General features: G+C 37.3%; 1 protein-coding gene across 2 annotated transcripts in view; it reads left to right on the forward strand.

Annotated features, from left to right (window-relative positions):
* The first annotated feature begins 10,057 nt into the window (after positions 1 to 10,057).
* LOC121422844 overlaps positions 10,058 to 25,460 on the forward strand; it is a 38,404-nt gene continuing 23,001 nt past the window's right edge. For both annotated transcript variants that reach the window (XR_005971194.1, XM_041618059.1), the window contains exons 1-3: positions 10,058 to 10,209; positions 22,731 to 22,889; positions 23,671 to 24,094. Coding sequence is in view for 1 of the 2 variants with exons in the window: in XM_041618059.1 (XP_041473993.1) it covers positions 10,153 to 10,209; positions 22,731 to 22,889; positions 23,671 to 24,094 (640 nt within the window). In the remaining variant the exon portion in view is untranslated. The remainder of the gene's footprint in view (positions 10,210 to 22,730; positions 22,890 to 23,670; positions 24,095 to 25,460) is intronic.

Raw genomic sequence — 25,460 nt, forward strand, 5'->3', positions numbered from 1 at the left:
CCATGCTATTCAAGCAGATCTATAACGTGACCTCTTTTTCTTGGATCCTTCCACAGTCGTTGTCATTGACAAAGTTGCAATAAGAAGTAGAGATTTGAATATTACTCTTACCCGTTGAGTGTAGCTTTAGGATTCCAATATAGCCATGGGATTCCTAACGCCTCGTTCTGCCCCATATTATAGGCCCCATGATGGTTCCGTGACTAACGACAATTGGCAATGCAATTTTGATGAAAATTTCAGTGTTATGCTTGTTGGATTTTTCTTTTTGTATTCAAATCAACTTTTTGTTGGGATGGACTTGTCCTTTAATGATTGATATGCCTATCCATGCTATTCAAACAGATCTATAACGTGACCTCTTTTTCTTCGATCCTTCCACAGTCGTTGTCATTGACAAAATTGCAATAAGAAGTAGAGATTAGGCCTAATGATGGTTCCATGACTAGCGTCAGTTGATCCGCCGCTATGTATAGAGCGTTTCAAGAGGCAGACAGTGTTGGAATAAAAAAATGTAAACATCAAACTTTGATAATTCAATGTTTTTACACTCTAAATTACAGGGATTTAAAATAAGTCCAGATGGACTGTAGTTAGGGACCAATCGATTTCTGGATTTAGTTTTAATCCTAAAGACTTAAATTTAAATCTCAAATGATTTAAATTCAAAACTTTCGAGATTTAAAAATGAATCTTAAGGATTCAAACTAAATCCGAAATTCGATTGGTCCCTAACTACAGTCCATGTGGACTTATTTTAAATCCCTGTAATTTAGAGTGTACGATCTGATGCACATGTTTCCCATTGTAATAACCCACTATGACGTCGTAAGAGAATACTTGTAGACCTAATACAAATGCCAACAACATAAATTTTAAAAGAAGTGCAGATAATTCTGGTAAAGTAAGCACTTTGAGCTTCCACGACTCCTCACGCAAGCTTATGAAGTAGTCGTTTTCAGCGGCACTATTCCTACATGCAAGTAGCGACCAAGAGTTATGGACTCGCACCTTCATCCCCGTACCCAAATCACGACCAAGAAAAAAAAGAAAAGAAAAAAGAAAGAGAGAATGGTGAAGTATGATATAATTTTCTGAATATTATGTCATAATGTATCGCAAAATTTGATCTTTGCAATAAAAATGTCGAAATGTTTGCTAGCTCACTCCGCCCCACAGTGGGCCGGGGCGAAACAAAAGCTAGTGCGCCAAAAGTCATTTTGGGCAATTTCAGATTCTTAATTTTTGTCATGCCCAGCTGGAAGACAATGCACTTTGAAGAATACTTCAGCAAAACGTTTCATTCGGGAATTCGCATAAAGGTTGTTAATTTCCTACCTCAAATCGTAAAATGTGACATTTTGCGAAATGCCGCGGATAATTTAGTTGAGAAACAAGCCATTTAACAGGTGGTTTTTCATGTATGAATCTGAAATGGCACCCACATAATCCTGATATATTCTTTTTTGTGTGAAAAAGGTTCAAAGTAGATAAAAGACACATTTCAGGAGGTTCATAAGATAATTATTCCTCGAAATAGGCGGATAATCCATGTTTTTTGCATTTACATTTGAAAAGTTTAGATTTCCGTTTAAATTCTATCATCATCATTTTGCCAGATGTCTAAGCTTTAAGTCGATACCAAATTTAGCTGCCCGTTTTTGCTCGTTTTCATGTTAGAGCCGATTTTACTTGACACATAGATGAAGAGAATGATATTATGCTTGAGAGGATATATATCAACTAAAGTACACTAAAAAAGAAAATAAATTTGTGAATCGATTTTCGACAAGTTTTGATGCAAGAAATCTCCAAAACTAATGATATGCAAATTTCATGACGTAATTTGCATATGTATATAAACAATAATTTCTGTTCATGAAATTGTGCATATCTCTTGTGCACTACTTGAAAAACATATTTTGAAAGTTTCACACAAAACAAGCATGATTTGGCTGAGATATTCTCCCTTGACTTCATGCTATGTATAGAATGTCTGAAAAATTGTGAAATAGGGTCATTTTGTAGGGTTTTGTAGTGACGTCATATATAACGTCATTTCGGAGGGAAGACCACAGATAGAACCCGGCAGCAATGCATTTTTGTAAACTTCAGGGTCCATGCCATCCAGCTATGGGGTCATTTGCTTATCCGGCTTTCGGTTGAATAAACCTCCTGGGCTGCCGGACTTTTTTTTACTCATTAAGCTATTGCCCGGACCAGATGATGATGACGACCAGACCTTGATTGCTGTTTGTGAGCTGTGAACATAGGCGGCGGAAGCGGGGGGGGGGGGGGACGGGGGACATGTCCCCCCTAAATTTGAGGAGGGGGGACGGTCCCCCCCCTAAATTTGTTGTTGATGACCTTTTTTTTGCTTGTCAATTTATTTTCCTACGTCGCCCCTAAAATTTTTGAGTTGAGAACCTTTTTTTTTTTTTTTTTGCTTGTCAATATTTTTTGGGTTGTCCCCTCCTAAAATTTAGGGCTTCGCCGCCAATGGCTGTGAATCTATAAATCCGGAGATAATATCAAAATAAATACCACTGACCTCATTATATACTTCTGAATGTATTGTTACACAAGTTCAAAAAGTTGGAGTCTACAGAATTGTCGCTTTTATGAAGCGTGACCCTGAATTATGAATACGTCACATTTAATGCTTAACGACCTTATTTTCGTACGAAACGATTCATATAATGATAAAGAAAAAGCAAGTGGAATGCCTCTGGTGGTCTCACCTGCATCACGCGATTCAATATAGCAGCAGTGCTGATTTTGAAAACTACTATAACCAGTGGCGCAACTACGGGGGGGCATGGGGGGCACGTGCCCCCCCATATCGGCTGGCCAAAAAAAAACGGGGAAAAGGAGAAAAAGAGGGTAAAGGAAGAGAAACGTAGTGGGGAAAGAAAAAATTATTGTTCATTAAAATGTTATATTATATTGTGTTATGTTATATTACGTAAGAAGCTTTTTTTTCATAACGTTATGAAACATTATTTGCTTAGGGCCTATGTCTTTATTGTTCCTGGTGCTCGCATAGACTGTTTAACGGGATATATGATCCTGTTGTACTAATACCTCCCGTTTTCAAATCAATATACACCAAATATATTTCCTCGCAATTCGAGTTATTTTTGTTTTATGTAGTGACATTTGCTTCTTTTCATGACTACCTAAAGTCAGTGATCGCCCTATTTTAAGGTCTTAATATAAAACATTTCCTGTCCGTGCTTATGCTCGCATTAGTGGATTGGTGAGATGTCTGCTCCTCATGAATTCCTAAAATCTGTCCTTAAAATGTCAATTTTTCTGATCTGAATATCAAAATTTTTCAGCTCGCGCTTCGCGCTCGCATTATTTGGTTAGTGAAATACGTAAGGTCTTAGTGAATTCCTACAAAACAAGCCTTAGAATGCCCCTCTTCAGGTGTGAATTAAAAAAATTTTCAGCTCGCGCTTCGCGCTCGCAGTATTTGATTAGTGAGATGCGTATGATAATCACGATACAATGACTACAAAAAGTGCTTCATGTGTTAAGATGTAATTCTAAGAAAATCAGCAAAGGATGGCACTAGCATTAGATGACTATGCTGAGATATTTATACTCTAAATGGATTCCTAAAATATAGTCCTTAAAATGTCCCTGTTTGGGTCAATAAGTACAAAAATTTGCTTATAATGTCCTTTTTTAGGTCTGAATATCAAAAATTTTCAGCTCGCGCTTCGCGCTCGCATTATCTAGTCAGTGAGATACATATCTGTTTAATGGCACTACATGTCCTTTAAATATCTCTATTAGGTCAGTATACCTGGCAACTGAGCGCGCTTCGCGCGCTTCCTAAGTGACTCGAAATTTTTGCTGGTGCCCCCCCATGCCGTGACCCACGGTACGCCACTGACTATAACTCGCACAAGATGTTCAGTGATACTTTGTTAGTCTTATTTCCACGTTTTATGAACTAGACCAATACACTTACTGAATGATGGTAATTCAACAAATACCCCAACGTGGCCAAAGTTCATTGACCTTACATGACCCCTGACCTTGGTCATGTGACCTAAAATGCGCACAGGATGTTCAGTGATACTTGGTTACTCTTATGTCCAAGTTTTATGAACTAGACCAACACACTTTCAAAGTTATGATGGTAATTCAACAAATACCCCAATTTTGCCAAAGTTCATTGACCCTAAATGACCTTTGACCTCGGTCATGTGACGTGAAACTTGCACAGGATGTTCAGTAATTTGATTAGGCCTACTATTATGTTCATGTTTCATGAATCAGATCCATAAACTTTGAAAGTTATGATGGTAATTCAACAGATACCCCAAATTGGCCAAATTTCATTGACCCTAAATGACCTTTGACCTCGGTCATGTGACGTGAAAAAAAATATTATCATTTCATGTTGAGATAAGGTAAAAGGAACACAAAAAAATGTTCCCACAGTAAAACCAAAAAAATTATAGCCCATTTCTACATCTACATCTCTACAGAGATACATATTTTGACTATTAAATAATGCGAGCGCGAAGCGCGAGCAGAATTTTTTTTTACATTCAAACCTAAAAAGTTGACATTAGGCCTAAGCACTATTTGTATTCATTATCGGTATAGGTATAAAACCAAACAATTAATGCGGAAAAATTGAGATTTCAGACCTAAAAATGGGCACTCTATCATGAAAAAAGATGGGAAATTGGGGCTTTTCCTACATTAATAATGCGAGTACATCAGTGCAAAGTGCGAGCAGTTTTTTTTTTATATTCTGATCTGAAACTGGATAGTTTTAGCACGTTTCGAATAAAGATCAAGCTGCGCATCTCAATAAAACTGTGTGCGCGTGTTTTAGAGTCAGGCAGAAGGGCATTCTGATTGCATTTCATTTTTTATCATAAAAATCAACTTGCAAGCGCGAAGTTCCTGTATGAAAAAGGTGAATTTAAGCACTATCTAAAGCACTGTGTAGGGAAATTCTTAAAGGTCAAGTCCACCTCAGAAAAATGTTGATTTGAATCTATAGAGAAAAATCAGACAAGCACAATGCTGAAAATTTCATCAAAATCGGATGTAAAATAAGAAAGTTATGACATTTCAAAGTTTCGCTTATTTTCAATAAAATAGTTATATGAACGAGCCAGTTACATCCAAATGAGAGAGTCGATGATGTCACTCACTCACTATTTCTTTTGTTTTTTATTGTTTGAATTATACACTATTTCAATTTCTACGAATTTGATGATTAGGACCTCCTTGCCTGAAGCACAAAATGTTAAAATAATGGAATTCCACGTGTTCAGGGAGGAATGAAACTTCATTTCACATGACAATGACGAGAAAATAAAAATATTTCATATTTCATATAATAGAATACAAAAGAAATAGTGAGTGAGTGATGTCATCAGTTCCTCATTTGCATACCGACCGAGATGTGCATATAACTGTTTTGTGAAATGAAGCGAAACTTTAAAATGCCATAACTTTCTAATTTTACATCCGATTTTGATGAAATTTTCAGTGTTATGCTTGTTGAGTTTTTCTCTTTTTATTCAAATCAAGTTTTTGTTGGGGTGGACTTGTCCTTTAAGTGGATATGGATAGCAATTATGATGCGAGTGAGAAGCGCGAGCTGATATTTTTATTACTATTTTGACCTGAGACCTGGACATTCTTGGCCTAAGGACATTTTGTCATATGAAAATGATGACTATCCTCCTATTCCTATTCTGAAAAAGCGACAATTTTGTTATTAGGAATTCATGAAAATGTTATCTATCGTATTTTTTAATGTTAAACATTTATAAGCATAATGAATGAGTGAACTTTGTTGTCATTTGAGGCCTGAAAAATCGATAGCACTTTTGTCATCATAAATAGGATTTATGAGTCGATATATTTTCAACAGTTATGCCAGCGCAATCACGGACAGATTTTTTGATAAACTGACATAAAAGGGGGATTTTGTTATAGAATTAGAATTAATATATAAACTTATGAAATAAACAGAGACAATATGTAGGCCTACTTGGCAAATAAAATAAAGCGCAGGCGCGCCGGAACACTTTCAGTTCTGGGGGCAAAATCTCGAAGGGGGCACAATATATTTGACAGCGTGAGATACCGAAGCGATCGAGCAGGAGAGGGTGTGGGACCCCCCCCAACGGTAAGGGCTTTGTGTAAAGATGGAGTATAAAAGTTGCGTTTCTAAGAGCATTCAAAAATAAATTTCTTGAGAATTAAACAGTCTTGGAGTTTTTTTTTTTTTTTGCTCCTTCTATTTCCTCCCTTCTGACCCAGACTAGTGTTTCTTCATGATCAGGGTCGCAGTTCCAGCAAATGATGAACCTGGCAAACAAAATTGTTTCAAACCAATGTAATATGGGCCTTTTAAAGACTTTAAGATGACAAACATGACCGTACGCAGCCGGGGCCGCCGATTGAGAGGGTAAAATTCACAAAATTCACCAAAAGTGTGCACGAAATCCTTCAATTTTATTCTAGAAAATGCAAAAAGCTCCCCCATCACAAACCCCCTCGCTCTTAAGTTTCTTCGAAAACTTAGGTCTTGCACCTCGCCCATGAATAACAAACGCCCATGAATAACAAAAGTTGGGATGAACCAGACTAGCTGCCATCTCGATCTGATTAGTAACAGGTCACTTAATGGGAAGAAGTTTGGGAATCTAAAACTCATAAGTGCTCACTGCTGAAATAGTATCAGACAAAACGCTTGCCAATCATGTCAATGTAAAGGAAAAGAGGAAAATACAGGGCTGTAAAAATATCTTAAGATTTCTTTTTTATCGTCGAGCAGTAACGCTTATTTTTTTCTTTTATATTCTTTATTTACATTTTTATTCATAGCTTGGATAATATGAGTCTGGTCAAGTAGACACTTTCACAGATGATTTTATTTTTGTCATGTCTAAACATTATCTCTAAGTTGCTTTCGAGTGGGATTCACCCCAAATTATAAATTATAATCCTCTACACATGATTATTTTGTGTGTAATTTTCTGATAACATGTCTATATTGAGTTGAAATGACCTTGGTATTTTATTTAGGGCACTGACTTGTTTCAGATTCAGATTCAGTTTTATTTCCAACAGAAATAACAAATATTGATACAAATCATTTTCATAGATTATAACAAATATTTACAATACATTAATAATAATCATAACTAACATATAAAAATATAATACAAAATATTTTATAGACAAATAATATATAGTTAGGATAGAAAAAAAAAAGTATCTGTGGAAATGGGGGATTCACTAAAAAGCATAGCTTGTATAATGTGAATCCCCCTAAAGAAAGAGAATAGAGGAGAGAGGGAGAGAGAGAGACGCAATGGTTGCTATTTGCCTACGGAGATTTACTGAATAGATTAAAAAGAACAGGATAACTCACAGAACAAGACAAAACGAAAAATAATAGAAAAAAAAACAAAAAAAAAAACAGGACGACAAAAGGAGAAATAAACGTAAAATAGAATCAGGACAAATTTCGACCGAAAAGAGAGGATAAAACAAAATGATAGACTAACAAAAATAACTTTAAGTCTGAGAGGAGATGATAACGAGCGGGAATTAGAACTGAAGACCTCGGTAGGATTTAAGTAAAACGTTTTTAAGTTTTCTTTTAAAAGAATATATGGAAGGGCTGTTTTTTATGTTATTGTCGAGGGAGTTCCAAAATCTAGGGCCATCGAACATAAATGTACTCTTTGCTAATAAAGTTCTAAAACGGGGTAAATGAAATTCGTCAGATTGCCGAGTAGGGTAATTATGAAAAGACCGATTAAGAGGAAACATAGAATCAAATACACGCGGAAGTGTGTTTTTGTCAAAATTAAACATAAATTGTCCTAAATGAAATAAATATAGGTCGCTTATCTTCAGCAATTTGCTATCAAAAAATAGTGGGTCAGTGTGTGAACGAAAAGCTGAATTATGAATAACACGAAGGGACTTCTTTTGCAGTAATAACAGTCTATCTAAAATGGTTTGATGGGTGCTGCCCCAGGCAAGTATCCCATAATTCAAGTAAGGCAAGATCAGGGAAGAATATAGCATTAAAAGTGACGACGAAAAATGATATTTCAGTTTATTGATAATGCCAATATTTCGCGAAATAATCTTACATATACAATCTATGTGGTATTTCCAGGAAAGCTTATTATCAACGGTAACACCGAGAAATTTAATGAATGTGACACTTTCTAAATTAGTTTCGTCTAAAACAATGTCCATGTGAAGTGTATCAATGGAATTGCTAAATAGCATATATTTAGTTTTAAGTAAATTAAGAGACAATTTGTTGGATCTTATCCATTGTGTGACTTTTAAAAGTTCATTATTAATTGTATTTACTAAGGTATATGGATTTTTATGGGAATAAAATATATTAGAATCGTCTGCAAAAAGAATGAACGAAAGGATATCAGATGATTTACAAAAGTCATTAATATAAATAATAAATAATAAAGGGCCTAACAGACTGCCTTGCGGGACTCCACAATTAATGTACTGCATATTGGATGCATGACCATTCAAAGATACAAATTGACGTCTGTCGGATAAGTAGCTTCTGAACCACTCCAAGGCCTTCCCGCGCACACCATAATGAGAAAGTTTATGTAATAAGATATCATGGTTAATGGTGTCGAAGGCCCTGGAGAAGTCCAGAAAAATGCCGACTAGATGTGAGCAATTATCAAAAGCGTGAGCCACTTTATCAACGAGCCACTTTATCAACTTGTTATCATTGTATTTAGATTTAGTTGAAAATTTAGTTGAAAATGAAATAATTGAAACAAGTTTTCATAATTAAATCTGTGTCTTTATTAAACTATATTTACTATTTCAGGGATGACTTACTCAGGCAACAAGTATATGAGATAATAACGATCTCGAGATGATATGGTTTCTGGGCTTGACAGATATAACATAGATTCCACATGTTGCTCGAGTAACTAGTGTTCACGCCCGTTAGTGATATCGGGTCCGGTCTGAGCGTTTCTGGGAGACCGCGCGTTTGTTAGCCGACAAAGCCAGCATAGAGTTATAAACCTAATCATTGGTGGACCACTATCAATTTGCCATTCGGTTTTAGTCTGAAATGTATTCATTAAAAGATTAAACGTTATCACACTGTAATAAGATGGAAAAGGGGCTTATCAAAGGTATGTTTCACAGAGGAACATATGTTCGTCAAAAGACGCGAGGCTTACTATGATAATGTACTTGCCCCGTCAGGGGCGAAATTTTTTCATTTTTGACAATGAAAATGACAATTTTTAGGCAGAAAAGTGCCTTCATCGTTTACTTTTGTCCTTCAATATAATTTTTCTACTTTCAGGGGGGCACATTGGGGGGGGGGGGGGCAAAATCTCGTTTTGCCCCCCAAAATTTTTATTTGGGTGGGCAAGTGCCCCCCCTGCCCCCCCCCGCTTCCGGCGCCCTTGAGCGAGCGCCCAACGCAAAAAGCTGCAAATGATATTCACACAATAAAGCGGACATTTTACAGAGCACTAATCAATTTAAATAATAAAAGCTCGATGTTCGAGCTGAAATGTGCAATGTATATTTCAAAACTTGATATTTTAAGCTGCATCAGCCTATTAAACACGATAAATAGGCAAACAGGCTATGCGAGTACGAGCAAAAATTTAATATAGTGACAAGAAATATAGGCAAATCATTTTCCAAGTCTTCTCTTGACCTTATTTTATTCACTCGTCTCCCTCCTCTTATCATGCTTATTTTTCCTCCTTTCCCCCTTATTTTTCTTTCTTTCTTTCTCTTTCTTTCTTTCTTTCTTTCTTCTTTCTTTCCCCTTTTTTTCAATTTTTTCTCCTGAAAATACATGTATTATTTCGAATTTTATTGATGTATTTAAAATAGTATAGGGGGACAATTGATATTGTGTATGTCCCCCCTACTATTTTGGGTATTGGGGACGCGATCGACCCCCTTGCCTTGGCCTCCGGCTTGGCTCCTAGGCCGCCCTGGGACAAAACGCGCACTTGTAATTGTGGAGCTGGAGCTGGGAGCTGGAGCACATGTGGTTTATTTTGGCGGCTTATCTGAATTCTCTTCGACGTTCGTAGGAGCTGTAGAAATTAAAACAAGACGAATATGCAATCGCATCACGAGGACAGGGAGGATTCCATGCTACTTGTAAGCAGAATGCAGGTGAGTATGGCTTAATTTGTGCATGATTAAAGTTGTAATACAGAGTCAGAGACTAGATTCAGGAAGGTAGACGATAATCGAACAAATTCGAAATCGAAGACCTGCCCCAACGTGGGCCGCGCCGGCCCCAAAGCTCCCCCGTCTTCAACTCGCGGAGCTCTGTTGGCTGTGGAGCTGAAACAGTGCAGAGATGCCAAGTTTACAGACCAGCTTAGACAGCTGGCAGCCGTCTGTTTTGAGGAGTTTTTTAACATTTTTTATTATTTCTCCTCGTAAACAGATGGCTCGCTATCGTGCAGCCACCATTAGGGGACTTGCAATGCAAAATCCCCCCCCCGTCAGGGCTCTTAAATTTTTGTCTTTAATGAATAAAAATTTTGAAAATTAACGCGACAAATATGCAAATTAATAGAGAAAAATCAAGTTAAAAGGAACAAAAACAGTGACTTACCTTGGCTGTCGCGCAAATTCACTTCCCCGTTTTATCCAATCTTAAAGGACAAGTCCACCCCAACAAAAACTTGATTTGAATAAAAAGAGAAAAATTCAACAAGCATAAGAAAATTTCATCAAAATCGGATGTAAAATAAGAAAGTTATGGCATTTTAAAGTTTCGCTTATTTTCAACAAAATAGTTATATGAACGAGATTCAGATTCACAGAAAATCTCATGCAAAGCTGGTCTTTGAACTTGTCATCTCTGGGAGTGTAGTGTAGCGGTAGTGAAGTGGAGCCTGCACAAACATTGCTTGAGGTAGCCCTAAATACGATATAGAACTTAAATGGGGGAGTGGAAATACATACCGAAATATCAGTAGAGGCACACGGCCAATGTGGGAGACCATCTCCCATAGCATGAGAGAGATTATCCTCCAATATCAGAGACTTTTGTAAAGAATTTGGGTATCCAGTTTTAGAGACAGTCGCCAGTTCGGGAGACCGATTTCCCTTGTTTACATTTGCTGCAATAGGATTACCTTGATGGCAAATAAAAATGTGATAAGCAGATTCCTCATGAAAAATTACCCCTTTTAACAGTCTACTTTAAAAATTCACCGTCTCATTTTGTTTTGATAAGGATTTTTGTTGTCATCCACACACAAAACAAAATGGGCTTCTGACCTCACTCAGTGAAACAAATTTTTTTTTGTGGAAAAAATTATGCTTTTGTTGATGTTTCTTTTATTCTTTTGCAAAGCAAGTCTCTAATTTGGGAGATTGTCGTCCATATTGGATAGATTCTCCCATATTGGACGTGCGCGTCTACTGAATATGGCTTTATTCCGTCAAATTTCGAGCAGGATCTAGTGCGTGTAATTGTCTGTAGACATCGGTCTATTTAGTCAGTAAAGGGTCTGTCAGTCTAGACTAGTCGAACTATCGGCTGATAATTGTTAAAATACCCTTTTCGGTATCAGTGCTTCTCACTACAGAGATGCCAACCCTCCCGATTTTATCGGGAGGCTCCCGAAAATTCATCCTTATCCTCCCGAAATTACGATTTTTTTTAATTGATCAAATTGGATTGGAAGGACATGTATCGTCTGCTAACTTTAGCATGTAGTAACTCCATTACGTTCGCTGCTACTAAATTCTGTGTGTTAAAGGTAGACAAATAAGGAGCAGCGAAAAGCTGGTGCATATGATATGCCCAACGGGAATCCACTGTGCACCAGGCCGGTAGGCCCGGCTAGCTTCGCGAGGCGTGTGCGCTCGCGGCCACTGGATTTGTCGAGTCGTGCGGTGGAATATCGGTGTGTGATTTTGGCGTATTGATGGGTTGATATTGACACGAAATGGCGGAAAATCAACAAAAGAAGAACAAGAAATGGTCTCAAAAGTATAAGACTGAATACAGTCTCCAGTACCTGTGTATTCGGAGGTCGGAAAGAGGAATTTACCATGCATTTTGCGCAACTTGCAGCGTGGACATTTCAGTTGAGTACGGAGGTCGTGATGATATTGATATTGGGAAGGGGTCCGGACAGCCCGACCACCAGACAGCCCGACCCTGGACAGCCCGACCCGCTGCCCTGGACAACTCGTCCCGGTCGAGTTGTCCAGGGTTGGCTCTGAATCGGACAACTCGACCACTTGAATTCTTCAAAATTTCATGAAATAAAATTTCAAACTTTACTTCAAAAGTGTTTTCCCGCATAATCCATGTTTCTTCAATACATTCTCGACAGAAAAATTGACATTTCAGTGCATTTTGAGCTATTTGAAAGAAAATAAACCGAGTTCCCTTGCAACGAGAATAATCCAATACCGCCGGCGAGCCGTGTTCATTCAACTTACAACTTGCAAATTTGAGTTGATTTTTCCGTCACTTTACATATTTTAATGGTGAGTGTGTGCTATTTTGTATTTTCATATTCCGTTTTCACATTTCCTGTACTTATTTAAAGTTATTGCATTTCACAAAACTGATACTTAATGCAAACTTTTTGAGATAGTTCATCCGAAAAGGACACCGATGCGGTGCTTCACCTCGCCGGCCGGCCAGCTGGGCGACCGGCTGTGCTGTGATTGTGACTGAGTGAGGCAGTAAGCTCAAGCTCAACTAGCTATGCGAGGTCAACTTAGCTTATTTTAGTTAATTTTTCCGTCTCTTGACATATTTCCAATTTTCCAATGGCGAGAGTGTGCTATTTTTGCATTTTTACACTTTTACTTATTAAAAAGTTTTTATGTCACTAACTTGAGCTGATTTTAGGAAATTGATTGACTGCGTGGTCGGAATGCCCTTCCCAAATTTTAAAGTAACCATCCTTGACGCCCCTTTTTGGAGGCCTTCAGGCGGGAGGGGGGGGGGGTGCTTCCAACCAACATCTAAACCAATTAAGGAAATAGATTTGAAAATGTCTCAGTTTGTAAGTTATGAAGTTTACAATATGGAATAGTTTATTGAAAAAAATGTATTATACCGAAATTGAAAAACTTTACATGTTTTCATCAAAATCTAAATTTTAAAACTTGCTTTTCGTTATCGAAACACATGTCTCTTATTTTTTTACCTGTCAGTATCTGTCACAGCTTTTTTTAATGCAAATTCCACTGGAAACAACGGGTCTTCTGGAGGATACAAGCACTTGGGCTGGTCCCAACCACCTACACCCGGGATGAGAAGAGGTTTCATACTCGACAAGCGATGGCCTTGGCTTTCCATTTCTTTCACGAGCAGAAATGATACCGAGTTCCAATGACTTGGGCATCAGAGCAGCAGTGCCTTGATCGATGAGGTAAGTACAGCTTCTTAGATAGTATCAAATTTGTGAACTTCATGCAGGCACATCAAATTTCAATTTTTATTTTTTGGTATTTTCAAATTCTTTGAATGAAAGAAAGAACAATTGAATTGAACATTTACTTATTTCTTTTATACATTGTTTGAATTGAACAAAAATTTAACTTATTTTTTTATATACATTGTATTCATAAAAATTTAAAATTGCTTCTTAAAAATGTGAGTAACTACTACATGTTTAGGTTAAGTAGAAGTTGTAACATTCTAAATTAATTTTAGGTATGTAGGGGTTATGCTTAATTAATGAGGAACATTTATGTCATACACATCTAGATGATACCAAGTATCGTTCAAGTGAGCTTGAAGGAGAAGTTCACCCTGACAAAAAGTTAATTGTAAAAAACAGCAGAAAAAATAAAAAATATTGCCAAAGGTTTGAGGAAAATCCATCAAAGAATTGAAAAGTTATTAGAATTTCAATTATTGGATTTGTGATGTCATGTGCGAGCAGCATTTCTGCATAATAAATGGTAAAAAGTCAAGAAATTGTAATTTTCTAAGAAAATTGAAACTGGTTTTACTATGCCTTTTGTATATATTCAAAAGACAAAACACTTCACACCCAACCCTGAAAAGAAAAAAAAAATAAGTCATCAGGAACCATCGAAAAAAATTGAATTCATGAATTTTATATTACAAAACATATGGGGCAGCTGCTCTTTTATGACGCCACAAATCTAAAACTTAAAATTCGAATAACGTTTTGAAACTATTCCACATACATTCACCAATATTTTTTGGGTATTTTTTGCTATTTTTACGACCAACTTTTTTTCAGAGTGAACTTTGAAAAAAACAGAAAAAAGCGAAAGAGGGAAAGAGAGTGACGGTCCTACTTTAGGCCTTTTGAGATAACCTAACGGGTCGTGTTTTTGAGAATGAAATTATGATTTTCTTAAACCTTTTTCTGCAGGACTATCCCCACAACATATTTATCTTGGTGCCCCCTACAAAAGTTCAAGGCCCCCAGTGCACCCAAAGCTGAATAAACCCAGCTACTTCATGCACTGATGAGATCGAGTCAATGGATTGCATCATTTCCAAGAGGTTCTCAATAACATTCCTGAGATGATGAAAAGGATGTTGGTGGCGATAGTGATAATGATGAACATTGGTGATGACGGTGACGATGGTGGTGATGATGATATTGGTGATCATGATGATGATGCTGATGATTATGATGGCGATTATACTGGTGATACGATGACAATAATGATGGATGATGTTGTGATGATGGTGGCGATGATCGTGATTTGATGAAAATTATATGGTGATAATAATGATGGCGATGATGATAGTGGTGATGATGATAGTGGTGATGGCGATGATTATGATGATGGATGAGAATGATGTTGGTGGTGATGATGATGATGGTGATGGCAATGATTGTGGCGATCGTGATGGTGGCGATGATAGAGATGATGTTGGTGGTGAACTGGTGATGATGTTCCATTCCTCCTCTACATCCCCTCATCTCCATCGCCTCCTCATCTCTGCTCTCAGCTTCATCTCTCATCGTCATCCCCTCCATCCTTTCCCTCATAATTTCAATCCCTCCTCTCATCATCTATTCCTCTCATCTCCATCCTTCCTTTCATCTCCATGCCTCCTCTAATCATCTCTATCCCTCATCCCCATCCCTCCTCTCATCATCTCCATCCTTCTTCTCATCTCCAACCCACTTTTTATTACCATCCTTTTCACATCACCGTCTCCATCCCTCCAATTTCAACTTCATCTCTCTCAAAATGTCCATCTGATCACCACAGCACTTAACAGTGAAATGTTCAGCAGAAAAAAATACATGGGAGTAATAGAACCCAATATTCACAATACTTTTTTAGTAGACTCTTTATTTTCTATGTAACAATGTGATAAACTTGATCACAACTATAATTACTAAGTAACACATAATTTTCTGTAAAAACAGTATAGCATAACAAAACATGGTCTTGTTATGCTGTTGAAAAAAAAACATACATAAAGAAAATCAAATAGTGCACCATTCCTGGTATATCTGTTTACTATTTATATATTCACAAATTCATGTGTGCCCAGTCATACTTTTGCCTCTTAGTATAAAAAGCAATTGCCAGTCCAACTTCAGACAAATAATTCCTGCTATACTTCCTTAAAGCCTGCTATATTTGTATACTATTTGTACATATTCACATATTCATGTGTGCCCATATTTGTTGATTTGTAACTCTGATTGAGAACAATATCCTCTGCTTTGGGTGCGAATGTAACAATATAGACAATCTTAAAACTACAATAGTAACCATACAAATTAACATGTAATAATTAATTGCCCCTTTCGGTTTAAGAATATACATTTCAAAATTTATTGCATATATATTTGATAACCATGACAACTAACTTAACCCTAACTTACGTAGAGGGCTCTTTCAAGGTTAAGTCCACCCAAGAAAAATGCTAACTTGAATACATAGAGAAAATCAAACTAGCATAGTGCTAAAAATTTCATCAAAATTGGATTTAAAATAAGAAAGTTATGACATTTTAAATTTTCGCTTATTTTTCACAAAACAGTGATATGCACAAATAGGTAAGTCGATGATGCCCATCACTCACTATTTTTTTTTATTGTTTGAATAATAAATATTTCAGTTTTTAAAATAGATTTTATTTGACAATAAGGACTAACTTGACTGAACCATATTAGCATTAAACAATGATAATTTCACATGTTCAGGGAGAAATTAATTGTTGTATCACTTGACAATGAGGAGAAAATTAGAATATTTCATATAATAAAATACAAAAGAAATAGTGAGTGGATAACGTCATAGTCTCCTCATTTGTAGTGTGCAAAAATTGATTTATTGTATCTATAAAGCTGTGTTTACCTCATCGATCAGGGGACTGCCGCTCTGATGCCCAAGTCATTGGAACTCGGTAATATTTCTGCTTGTGAAAGAAATGGAAAGGCCATCGCTTGTCGAGTATGAAACCTCTTCTCCTCATCCCTGGTACAGCCCAAGTGCTTGTATCCTCCAGCAGACCCACTGTTTCCAATGGATGTTGCATTAAAAAAAGCTGCGACAGTAATCGATAACGAAAAGCAAGTTCTTAGATTTTGATAAAAAGTTTTTCAATTTCGGCAGAATACATTTCATTTTTCAATAAACTATTCAAGTTTGATTATTATAAATACCCAATCTATTGTCAGTTGTTAACCCCCCCCACTGCCCTTCAAAACTTCGAAAACAATAAAAAAAAAATTAAAGTTATTCAAGAACAAAAATAAACAATGACACTTTCCTACAAAAATTGTAAACTTCATAACTAGTTACATGTACATATGCCGGCTACTGAGACATTTTCAAATCTAGGCCTATTTCCTTTTATTAGTGACATAAAAAAAAACTTTTTAATATGTGGAAGAAGCGTAAAAATACAAAAAAAGCACACTCTCGCCACTGGAAAATGAGCAATATTATGTCTAGAGACGGAAAATTAACTAAAATAAATTGACCTCGCATAGCTAGTTGAGCTGACTGCCTCACTCAGAATGCTCAGTCACAATCACAGCACAGCCGGTCGCCCAGCTGGCCGGCCGGCGAGGCGAAGCACCGCATCGGTGTTCTTTCCAGGTGAACTATCTCAAAAAGTTTGCATTAAGTATCAGTTTTGTGAAATGCAATAACTTTAAATAAGTACAGGAAATGTGAAAACGGAATATGAAAATACAAAATAGCACACACTCACCATTAAAATATGTAAAGTGACAGAAAAATCAACTCAAATTTGCAAGTTGTAAGTTGAATGAACACGGCCCGCCGGCGGTATCGGATTATTCTCGTTGCAAGGGAACTCGCTTTATTTTCTTTCAAAATGCACTGAAATGTCAATTTTTCTGTCGAGAATGTATTAAAGAAACATGGATTATGCGGAAAATACTTTTGAAGTAAAGTTTGAAATTTCATTTCATGAAATTTTGAAGAAGAATTCAAGTGGTCGAGTTGTCCGATTCAGAGCCAACCCTGGACAACTCGACCGGGACGAGTTGTCCAGGGCAGCGGGTCGGGCTGTCCAGGGTCGGGCTGTCCGGTGGTCGGGCTGTCCCGGAACCATTCGGAAGCACCGTTCGGGAGCCGGAGCAAACAGCATAGGCCTACGGACATTACGAAGACAAGATCTTCGAGCTCCACTAGTACCCTGTTGACTTTATTTCACCAAGCAAGGGACCTTTACTGGATTTATAGTGGAACATAACCTACCTATAGCCGATAGTGATAATTCCTCCTTATTAATTATTATTGTTGAACAGGTACTTATTTTGTCCTTTCATTTTTTTTACATGTAAGAATGCATATTTGATATTTTTTATGTTAAAAAAGTGGGAACAATTTTTATTTGAAAACATGTGAAATGCCCCAAAATAAGGGTCAGATTGCACCAGAGAGCATCTAGAAACCCAGAGCTTCCAGGGCCCTAAGGCGGGCCCTGGACCCCGGCCGCAAGGGTCGAGCGCTCCGCGCTCGAGATGTGCGCTACGCGCACATAATTTGGTGGCAGTTGCAAATCCTCCCTAATTCTGATTTCCAAAAGTTGGCATCTCTGTCACTAGCATAGCGGGAAGAGGTAGGATGAGGTGCAGATAAAACAAGGTGAGGTCGAGTCCCATGAAGGTAAGCAAGAGTGAAGAAATCCGAGCAAAATCTGAAGTGAACAATCCGGAAGTCTCAACAATCTTTCGTTATTTTTGGTTGGGGGTGCATATGGAACTCTTTCCCAAAACGAAAATCTTAGTTTTTAAATCTGTTTAAAAGCATTTGAAAATGACCTCATCTGAACAGGAAAATTTCAAATCCCCCAGTGAATGACTTTCAACTTTTATTTCAAAGAGATCTAAGTTAAATATCCATGAGATCATGAAGCTGGGAGGGGATTCTCAACCAAAAAGTGGTAGGTATGTGCCACCTCATCTGAACAGGAAAATTTCAAATCCCCCAGTGAATGACTTTCAACTTTTATTTCAAAGAGATCTAAGTTAAATATCCATGAGATCATGAAGCTGGGAGGGGATTCTCAACCAAAAAGTGGTAGGTATGTGCCACAGGCGAGACAAAAACGGGTGCTCTGGAGTGGCTTATTGTAAAAAGGAGGGTTCTCAGAACTGGCTTCGGAACTAGCCTTGAGGACTTCATGATGATATTTTATACTTCTTCATCAGAAACCCTTGAAACCCCATTGACGCATAAGCGAGACCTACATGTATACACCGGGATGGATTTCCCTAGGAAATCCATATTTAGAGGGTGAAATTGGTTTGTATAGAACTATCTACGGGTATTTCATTTATCTATGAACCTTCTTACACCTGCGTATGAAGGTGTAAAAAGTGTGTCAGTAAAAAGATGAAAAATTCAAGGTTACCAGACCGATCTCGTGTACTGGTAGATCCCTCGATCTATTTGTAAACAAAGCTAATACTTGAACTGCTTTGTAATGACATAACTTCAATTAGCGATGTTACACAAAATGCTGTTTTGAAGAACAATTTATAGATAAAAATTATTATTCAACAAATAATAAAATTTAACACATGATTATAAACAATTGTTATAACAAGATTCATGTTGGGGATATTTGTTGAATAACCATCATAACTCTGAAAGTTTATGGATTTAGTTCATAAAACTTGGACATAAGAATATCAAGTATCACTGAACATCTCATGCGAGTTTCAGGTCACATGACCAAAGTCAAAGGCCATTTATGGTCATTGAACTTTGGCCTGTTATGAGGTAATTATTAGATTGCTGTCATAACAAAGTTTATAGATATAGTTTATAAAAATTCGATATAGGGTTAATCAAGTATCACTTACAAGTCTTGGGTTAAGAACTTATTGTTGGTTGGGGAAGAAAGCCCAAATTGTTGAATTTTGAAGTTTCATTAAGAAAAAAAATGTATGATATGCATATTTATGCTAATTTTGGGCACCTAATTTGCATATTTAGTAAAATGGGCATTACGTATATGGGACAATCACATGTACAGTCCTCGAAATAGGATTTTTGGGGGCAAGGCCACTTTTTGAGGGGCACTTTTTCACTGAGGCCAGGCAGCAGAGGGCACCAAGGCCATACAGAGGGGCACCAAGGCCACTTTTTAAGGGGCATGTAATAAATTATTTGTAGGTGTTACAGTTTCGCGGCGTGGGGGGGGCTTTCCATAGTCAATGTTATACATCAGATTCACTACCAAACCACATTATTTACTTAAGAAAAAATGAACTTTACGCACGACTGGTGATACCTTCTTGAGCTACATGTAATTAAATGTGAATCTGATTAGCACCCAAGAAAGTATCACCGGTCGTTCGTAAGTTGTTTGTAACTGACGAACAGCTTTATGAAACACTCCCATTCAAAGTGCTGTACTTACGCATCGCGCGCGCTCGCCAGGACAGTACAGCGCGCGCGACATTTGTGTAGTACACATACGGAGCTCGCGCTCGTCCATTCTTATGCTGCAGCTTACATAGCATATGTAAAGCGCGCTAGCGGCCGGCCGGCCGGCCAGCTGTGTATAGCTAGCTCATCGTTCGGCGCGGCTTCGGACTAGACTGCATACATGCACTGGACGTCGCTGGTAAAGCTTAGGTATTGAATACTTTTTGAGATCGGAGAAAAGTTTTCCTCGCTCAGAAAAAAAGGTGCAGACTTTCAAAAGGGGTACATTATATATCAGAAAAAGGGCACATTTATGAGAAAAAAGGGCACCACGGCCATATAAAAAAGGGCACATTTTTAGTGGCCGTAACTTTTAGCAAAAAGAAGAAGGGCATGACGGCCAGTAATGGGGGCATCGACGGCCATGGCCGTCGATTATTTCGAGGCCTGCATGTACATGTATAAAAAAACTCATAGAAAATAAAAACAAAACTTATATGATTTAGTCATAGGTGGAACATGGCTTGCCAGGTGAAAATGGCAGAGGTAATAATGGCAGAGGTAAAAATGGCAAAGGTAAAAATGGCAGAGGTAATAGTGGCAGAGGTAAAAATGGCAGAGGTTAAGATGATAAAGATATAGGCTACATATATATATATATAGTAAATAGTGGTAGTAAAATACGAGCTGTGATTGGCTGGATTTGTACCACGTGACCTCCCTTCAAAAAGTTATATTGTACATATGTACAATATAACTTTCGATTTTTGGATGGCAAAATCCATGATGGGGGCTTAGACTGAGGGATCTATTTACTATAATAAATAGTGAACGTTCTATCATACAACATTACTGGACTATATGAACTCCAAATATAAAATTATCCCTCGTGCAAGCCTATTTCACCTCGGCCTTCGGCCTCGGAGAAATAAACCTGCACTCGGGATAATTTTATTTTTGTCGTACATATAATCCAGTATATTGTACAATAGATTGTACACTATTTATATAATATATATATATAGGCTAAATATATGTTGTTTTTTGTCATTTAAGATGTCATTTATATGACTAAACTGAAGCATTTTCTTGCCAAAATGATTTCAATTAGTGACTGCATGATGAAAGGATCTTAAGCTCGTAAGCAGAACAACGCTTTACATACAAACCCATTTTAAAATGTAAACACCAATGTGTGCAGCCACTAACCCTCTGAAACGAGCAAGTTCGGGTCTACTTTGAACTACTTTCGTAATTTAACCTGGATAAAAAAAACTGAACATTCTGTATTAATTTTTTTTAATTTCCACATCATGATGGATCATGATGAATAGATATTGATGTCACTGGCGGATCCATGGGGCACAGCTGGCCCGTGACCAGTGCCGTACCTAGGATTTTCCACGGGGGGGGGGGGGCCTTGGGGGGGGGCGAGGGGGCAAAACCGGTCGAAAAATTTGACAAGCAAAAAAAAAAGGTCTTCAATCGTACCAGAAAAAATATTTGACAAGCAAAAGGGTACAATTAAAATCTTAGCAAATATGCTAACTCAAGTGTGCCCCTTTTATAAAGCAAAACCCTTTTCTGCTTGCAAATTATTATTCTGGACGAGTTAGTATTAAAGTTAGACGGAAATTTTTGTGTGTGTCATTTTTCTGGAAAATGTGCCCCCCTTGGAAAATCTTGAATCTGCCCCTGATTACCGGTAATGTGATACGTTAAATGTAAATGAAACAATTATTGTTCAGTCTTTAGAGCAATACCTCAATGCAGCTAGTCCAAGTGGATGCCAGGTTCCCAAAGGGTTTGACGTCATATATGGGAAGCTGTCCCATGACATTTTATGCACTACAAAATGGTTCATAATTGTTTTGAAAAAATATTTCTGGACCGTATACAGTGCGTATAAAAAAAACGGGACAGATTTGAAGTCTATAAAATTTTTGTTTCAAATTATGATCTCTATATTTTGGTGTCAATAGGTGCTCTGGGGTCTTATCCTTCAAATGCCATTAAAAGCACTCTGGGGTCTTATCCTTCAAATGCCATTAAAATGATTTCGTTTCGTTCATGCTTGAGCGAACACGGAATGTTTTTGTCTGGGGTTAAAAAGGAGGCTTGCGACAAAATGGCATAAAATGGTAAATATGATAATCGGACTTCTTGCTAATCAGCAGACTTCCTCTTAACCTTTTCATTATCTTTGCCATAATTTTCAAATAATTATACGGTCAAAATTCATTTCCAATTAACTTATTTGCTTGAATATTTCTGTTCCTTTTCAATATGTTCTCTTTTTAATAGCTATTTATTACTTCTTTAGGCAAGAACAATTATTTTTTAACCGAAGTATGGGAGACTGTGTTTTTTTTCACATCTTTTCATTGCCAGATACAAAGGTTATGGTGAATTTGAACAGCGGCATACTTATGGGTGGGGCTCAGGGTGCTCCCCCCCCCAAAAAAAAAAAAAAAAAATCATGACCAAGAAAAAAAAGTGGAAAGGAAAATAACAGAAAACATATAAAATGAAATATGATATCATTTTCTGAATACATGTCAAAATCACAAAATTGTATATTTTAATAAAAGAAGTGAAAATTTTTGCTTGCTCGCTTCACAACTTTTAAAATACATTTTACCCTATCTGCCATATCTTGCTCCTTAATTAGGACTCTTTACACCCTTGGCATTGAAAGACATCTATCCTAAATTCTTATATAAAATTAAAGTGAGTGAACCTTTCTGGTAACTGAATACTGGCATTGTATTTTGTACACATGTATGTAGGCATTGGTGAGAGGGACTCTGATTAGGAGATCATTAAAGAACTTGAGAGCGGAGTTTGAAGAAATCAACAATGAACTGCAAGGAGAAGTTCCCATTCATGCACTCACCCATTGGCCAGCAAAGACACCATGTAGACCGGTATTCAGCTCATCAAATGAGGTTAGTGGTCTAAAGTAAAAAATAAAGAGATGAAGCTTTATTATCTGACTTAAATCCTATAATCAAAAGTGAAAATAGTAACTTTTGTTTTGAACAAGGATGATGTTGGGAAATACATTAAAACCATATATTCTTGATTCTGTTTTCATGATGAGAGTCTTGGACTTGATTTCTTGTCAGCCTGGCTTTCGAAGTTGTAGATCATGTACAGAACAACTTGTGTCATTATTTTTTTACTTGAAGTGATTCATAACAATTGAAATTTTTGTTCGGGTCATTAATAAAATGCAGCCTGTAAAGATGCCTTGAGGAAATTAAATAAGCACACAGAGTAATTTTCAGATGGAAAAGGCTTGATTTGTGGTGAGGGTTAAACTCTTTTATTAGATTAGTTGTTAGGGAAAACCAATGGAGGATTGCACAATTTTGTCCTCTTTATCCATCACAATGCTCCCTCTTTAACTGAAATATCTTGATCAAACTGGCAATATGTAATCTCAAATCTTCATCTAGACCCTACATGCTTGCACTCGACAATCGCTATAGCAACCAGGAAAAGTCTACTCACTGGGGAAGGTTTGGATGTTCATGTATGAATATGTTCTGATACTCACAAACTCCCGCATGTATTTTATGTGTAAATGTATGTTAAGAACAGGTTTGAAATATTCAGAGTGAAATGATCCAGGATAAATCTTAACATTTGGATTGCTCGTATTATTACTCAGTTATTGATTATGAGTATACCTTGTTGGTTTATATGATTTTTTTTTGCTTTTAGGGTATTGATGTACTCCAGAGACTAGCCAAAAAGGATTGGCGTAAACCACACCCTTCACCGCAATCTCAGCATCCAGTGAGGATAGAAGGTGAGCCAGCATCTCACCAAGATTCTGGTGACTTTGAGTCAGTACTCTCACAGCAATCTGAGCATCCATTGATTCCAGAGGGTGAGCCAGCATGTTCCGAAGTTTGTGTTGAGTCAAAAGAACCCTCACAGCAATCTGAGCAATCAAGTAGTATAGAGGGTTATGATACATCTCAGCAATATTCATCCGACTTCCAGTCAAGATCTTCTTTATCATCATCAGAGAAGTCTTTCCAACATTCCTCAGGAGATTCCTTGCTACCATCAGATTCAAATGTAGAGGGCAGGAACCCAAGTGTACACAGTCTCTCAGAGAGATCCATTGTTGATAATCAAGGTATCAATATGAAAAAACCCTATAACAACTAAATTCAGTGTAAATCAGCTATATTCAAATAGAGATTTGAATATTTTAAGATTCAAGATTTGCGTATTATCCATCGTATAGAGACATACCAAGTCTCAAGCATTAGGTGTGAGACTCCAGCATTAGGGACTATTCTCCCCCAAATGTCTCTTATGCCTGAATCAGACAGCCTATCGTCATTCACAATGCCCGGTGACCACACACTGGCTCTTGATGATTGTAATAAAAAATTACATGGGCAATATCAAATTACAATACTATGCAAATCTTGATGTAATATGTGATTTGGAAACGACCAAAGACAAAACTCCAAGGCTTATGAACAATGGCCGAAAATGCGATGACAAGGCCACCATTCTACCAACTGAGATATTGTACCTCCTTTGGAGACTAAACTCTTGCTACCCTCGTGATAAGTTTTGTATTTAGTGAAGAGTAATACCTAGTCACATCTGCTCTGCGGTGGCCATATGGCGAGTCGAAAATATGCCTTTTAAAGCGGTCTGCCATTGACAAATTACTGAGAAATCAATGCCTATCTCAGAAAAGAAAAGAGATTAAAGTCTGTCACTCGGCTTACTTTCACTATAAGGATAGTCTTTTCCAAGTGCCATGATTTATTGCTCTGTTTCAAATGTTGCTTGCTGGGAAACAGCTTATGATATGGAAGAACAATTACAAAGCCTGCTTGCAGACTGCCTGGGGGTGTGATGTAATATAGGCTGGCATGGCTTGGAAGTCTAATAGGAGAGCGATAGATAGTAGACTAACCAACCAGAAGTAAACTGCATATTTTCATTGTGAAACATGTAACTTCACAGAAGATATTTGTTTTGGTTTAGCAATCAAGAGACCTGCTAAGAGTCTAGGAATAGGGATTGTTAAAAACTGACAACCTGAAGTAAAATTTGTGCTGTATGATTTTCGCATTAGTCCAACAAGTCAACTGGCCTTTGCAAATTTCATACTGATTCAATTCCCAATGATTTGTCAATGGTAGGCCCCTATAACAGTTTTTGTACCAGCTACATATAGCAGAGATGCCAACCCTCCCGATGAAAATTCATCCCAACTCCCGCCCTTACGATTAACATCCTTATCCTCCCGAAATTAAGATTTTTTTGCATTGATCAAATTGGATTGGAAGGACATGTATCATCTGCTAACTTTAGCATGTATAACTCCATTACATTCGCTGCTACTAAATTCTGTGTAAAAAGTAGACAAATAAGGAGCAGCGAAAAGCTGTTGCATGTGATATGCCCAACGGGAATCCACTGTACACCAGCCCGGTAGGCCCGGCTAGCTTCGCGAGGCGTGTGCGCTCGCGGCCACT

The sequence above is a fragment of the Lytechinus variegatus genome, chromosome 1 (assembly GCF_018143015.1).
Source record: "Lytechinus variegatus isolate NC3 chromosome 1, Lvar_3.0, whole genome shotgun sequence".
Classification (NCBI taxonomy): Eukaryota; Metazoa; Echinodermata; class Echinoidea; order Temnopleuroida; family Toxopneustidae; genus Lytechinus; species Lytechinus variegatus.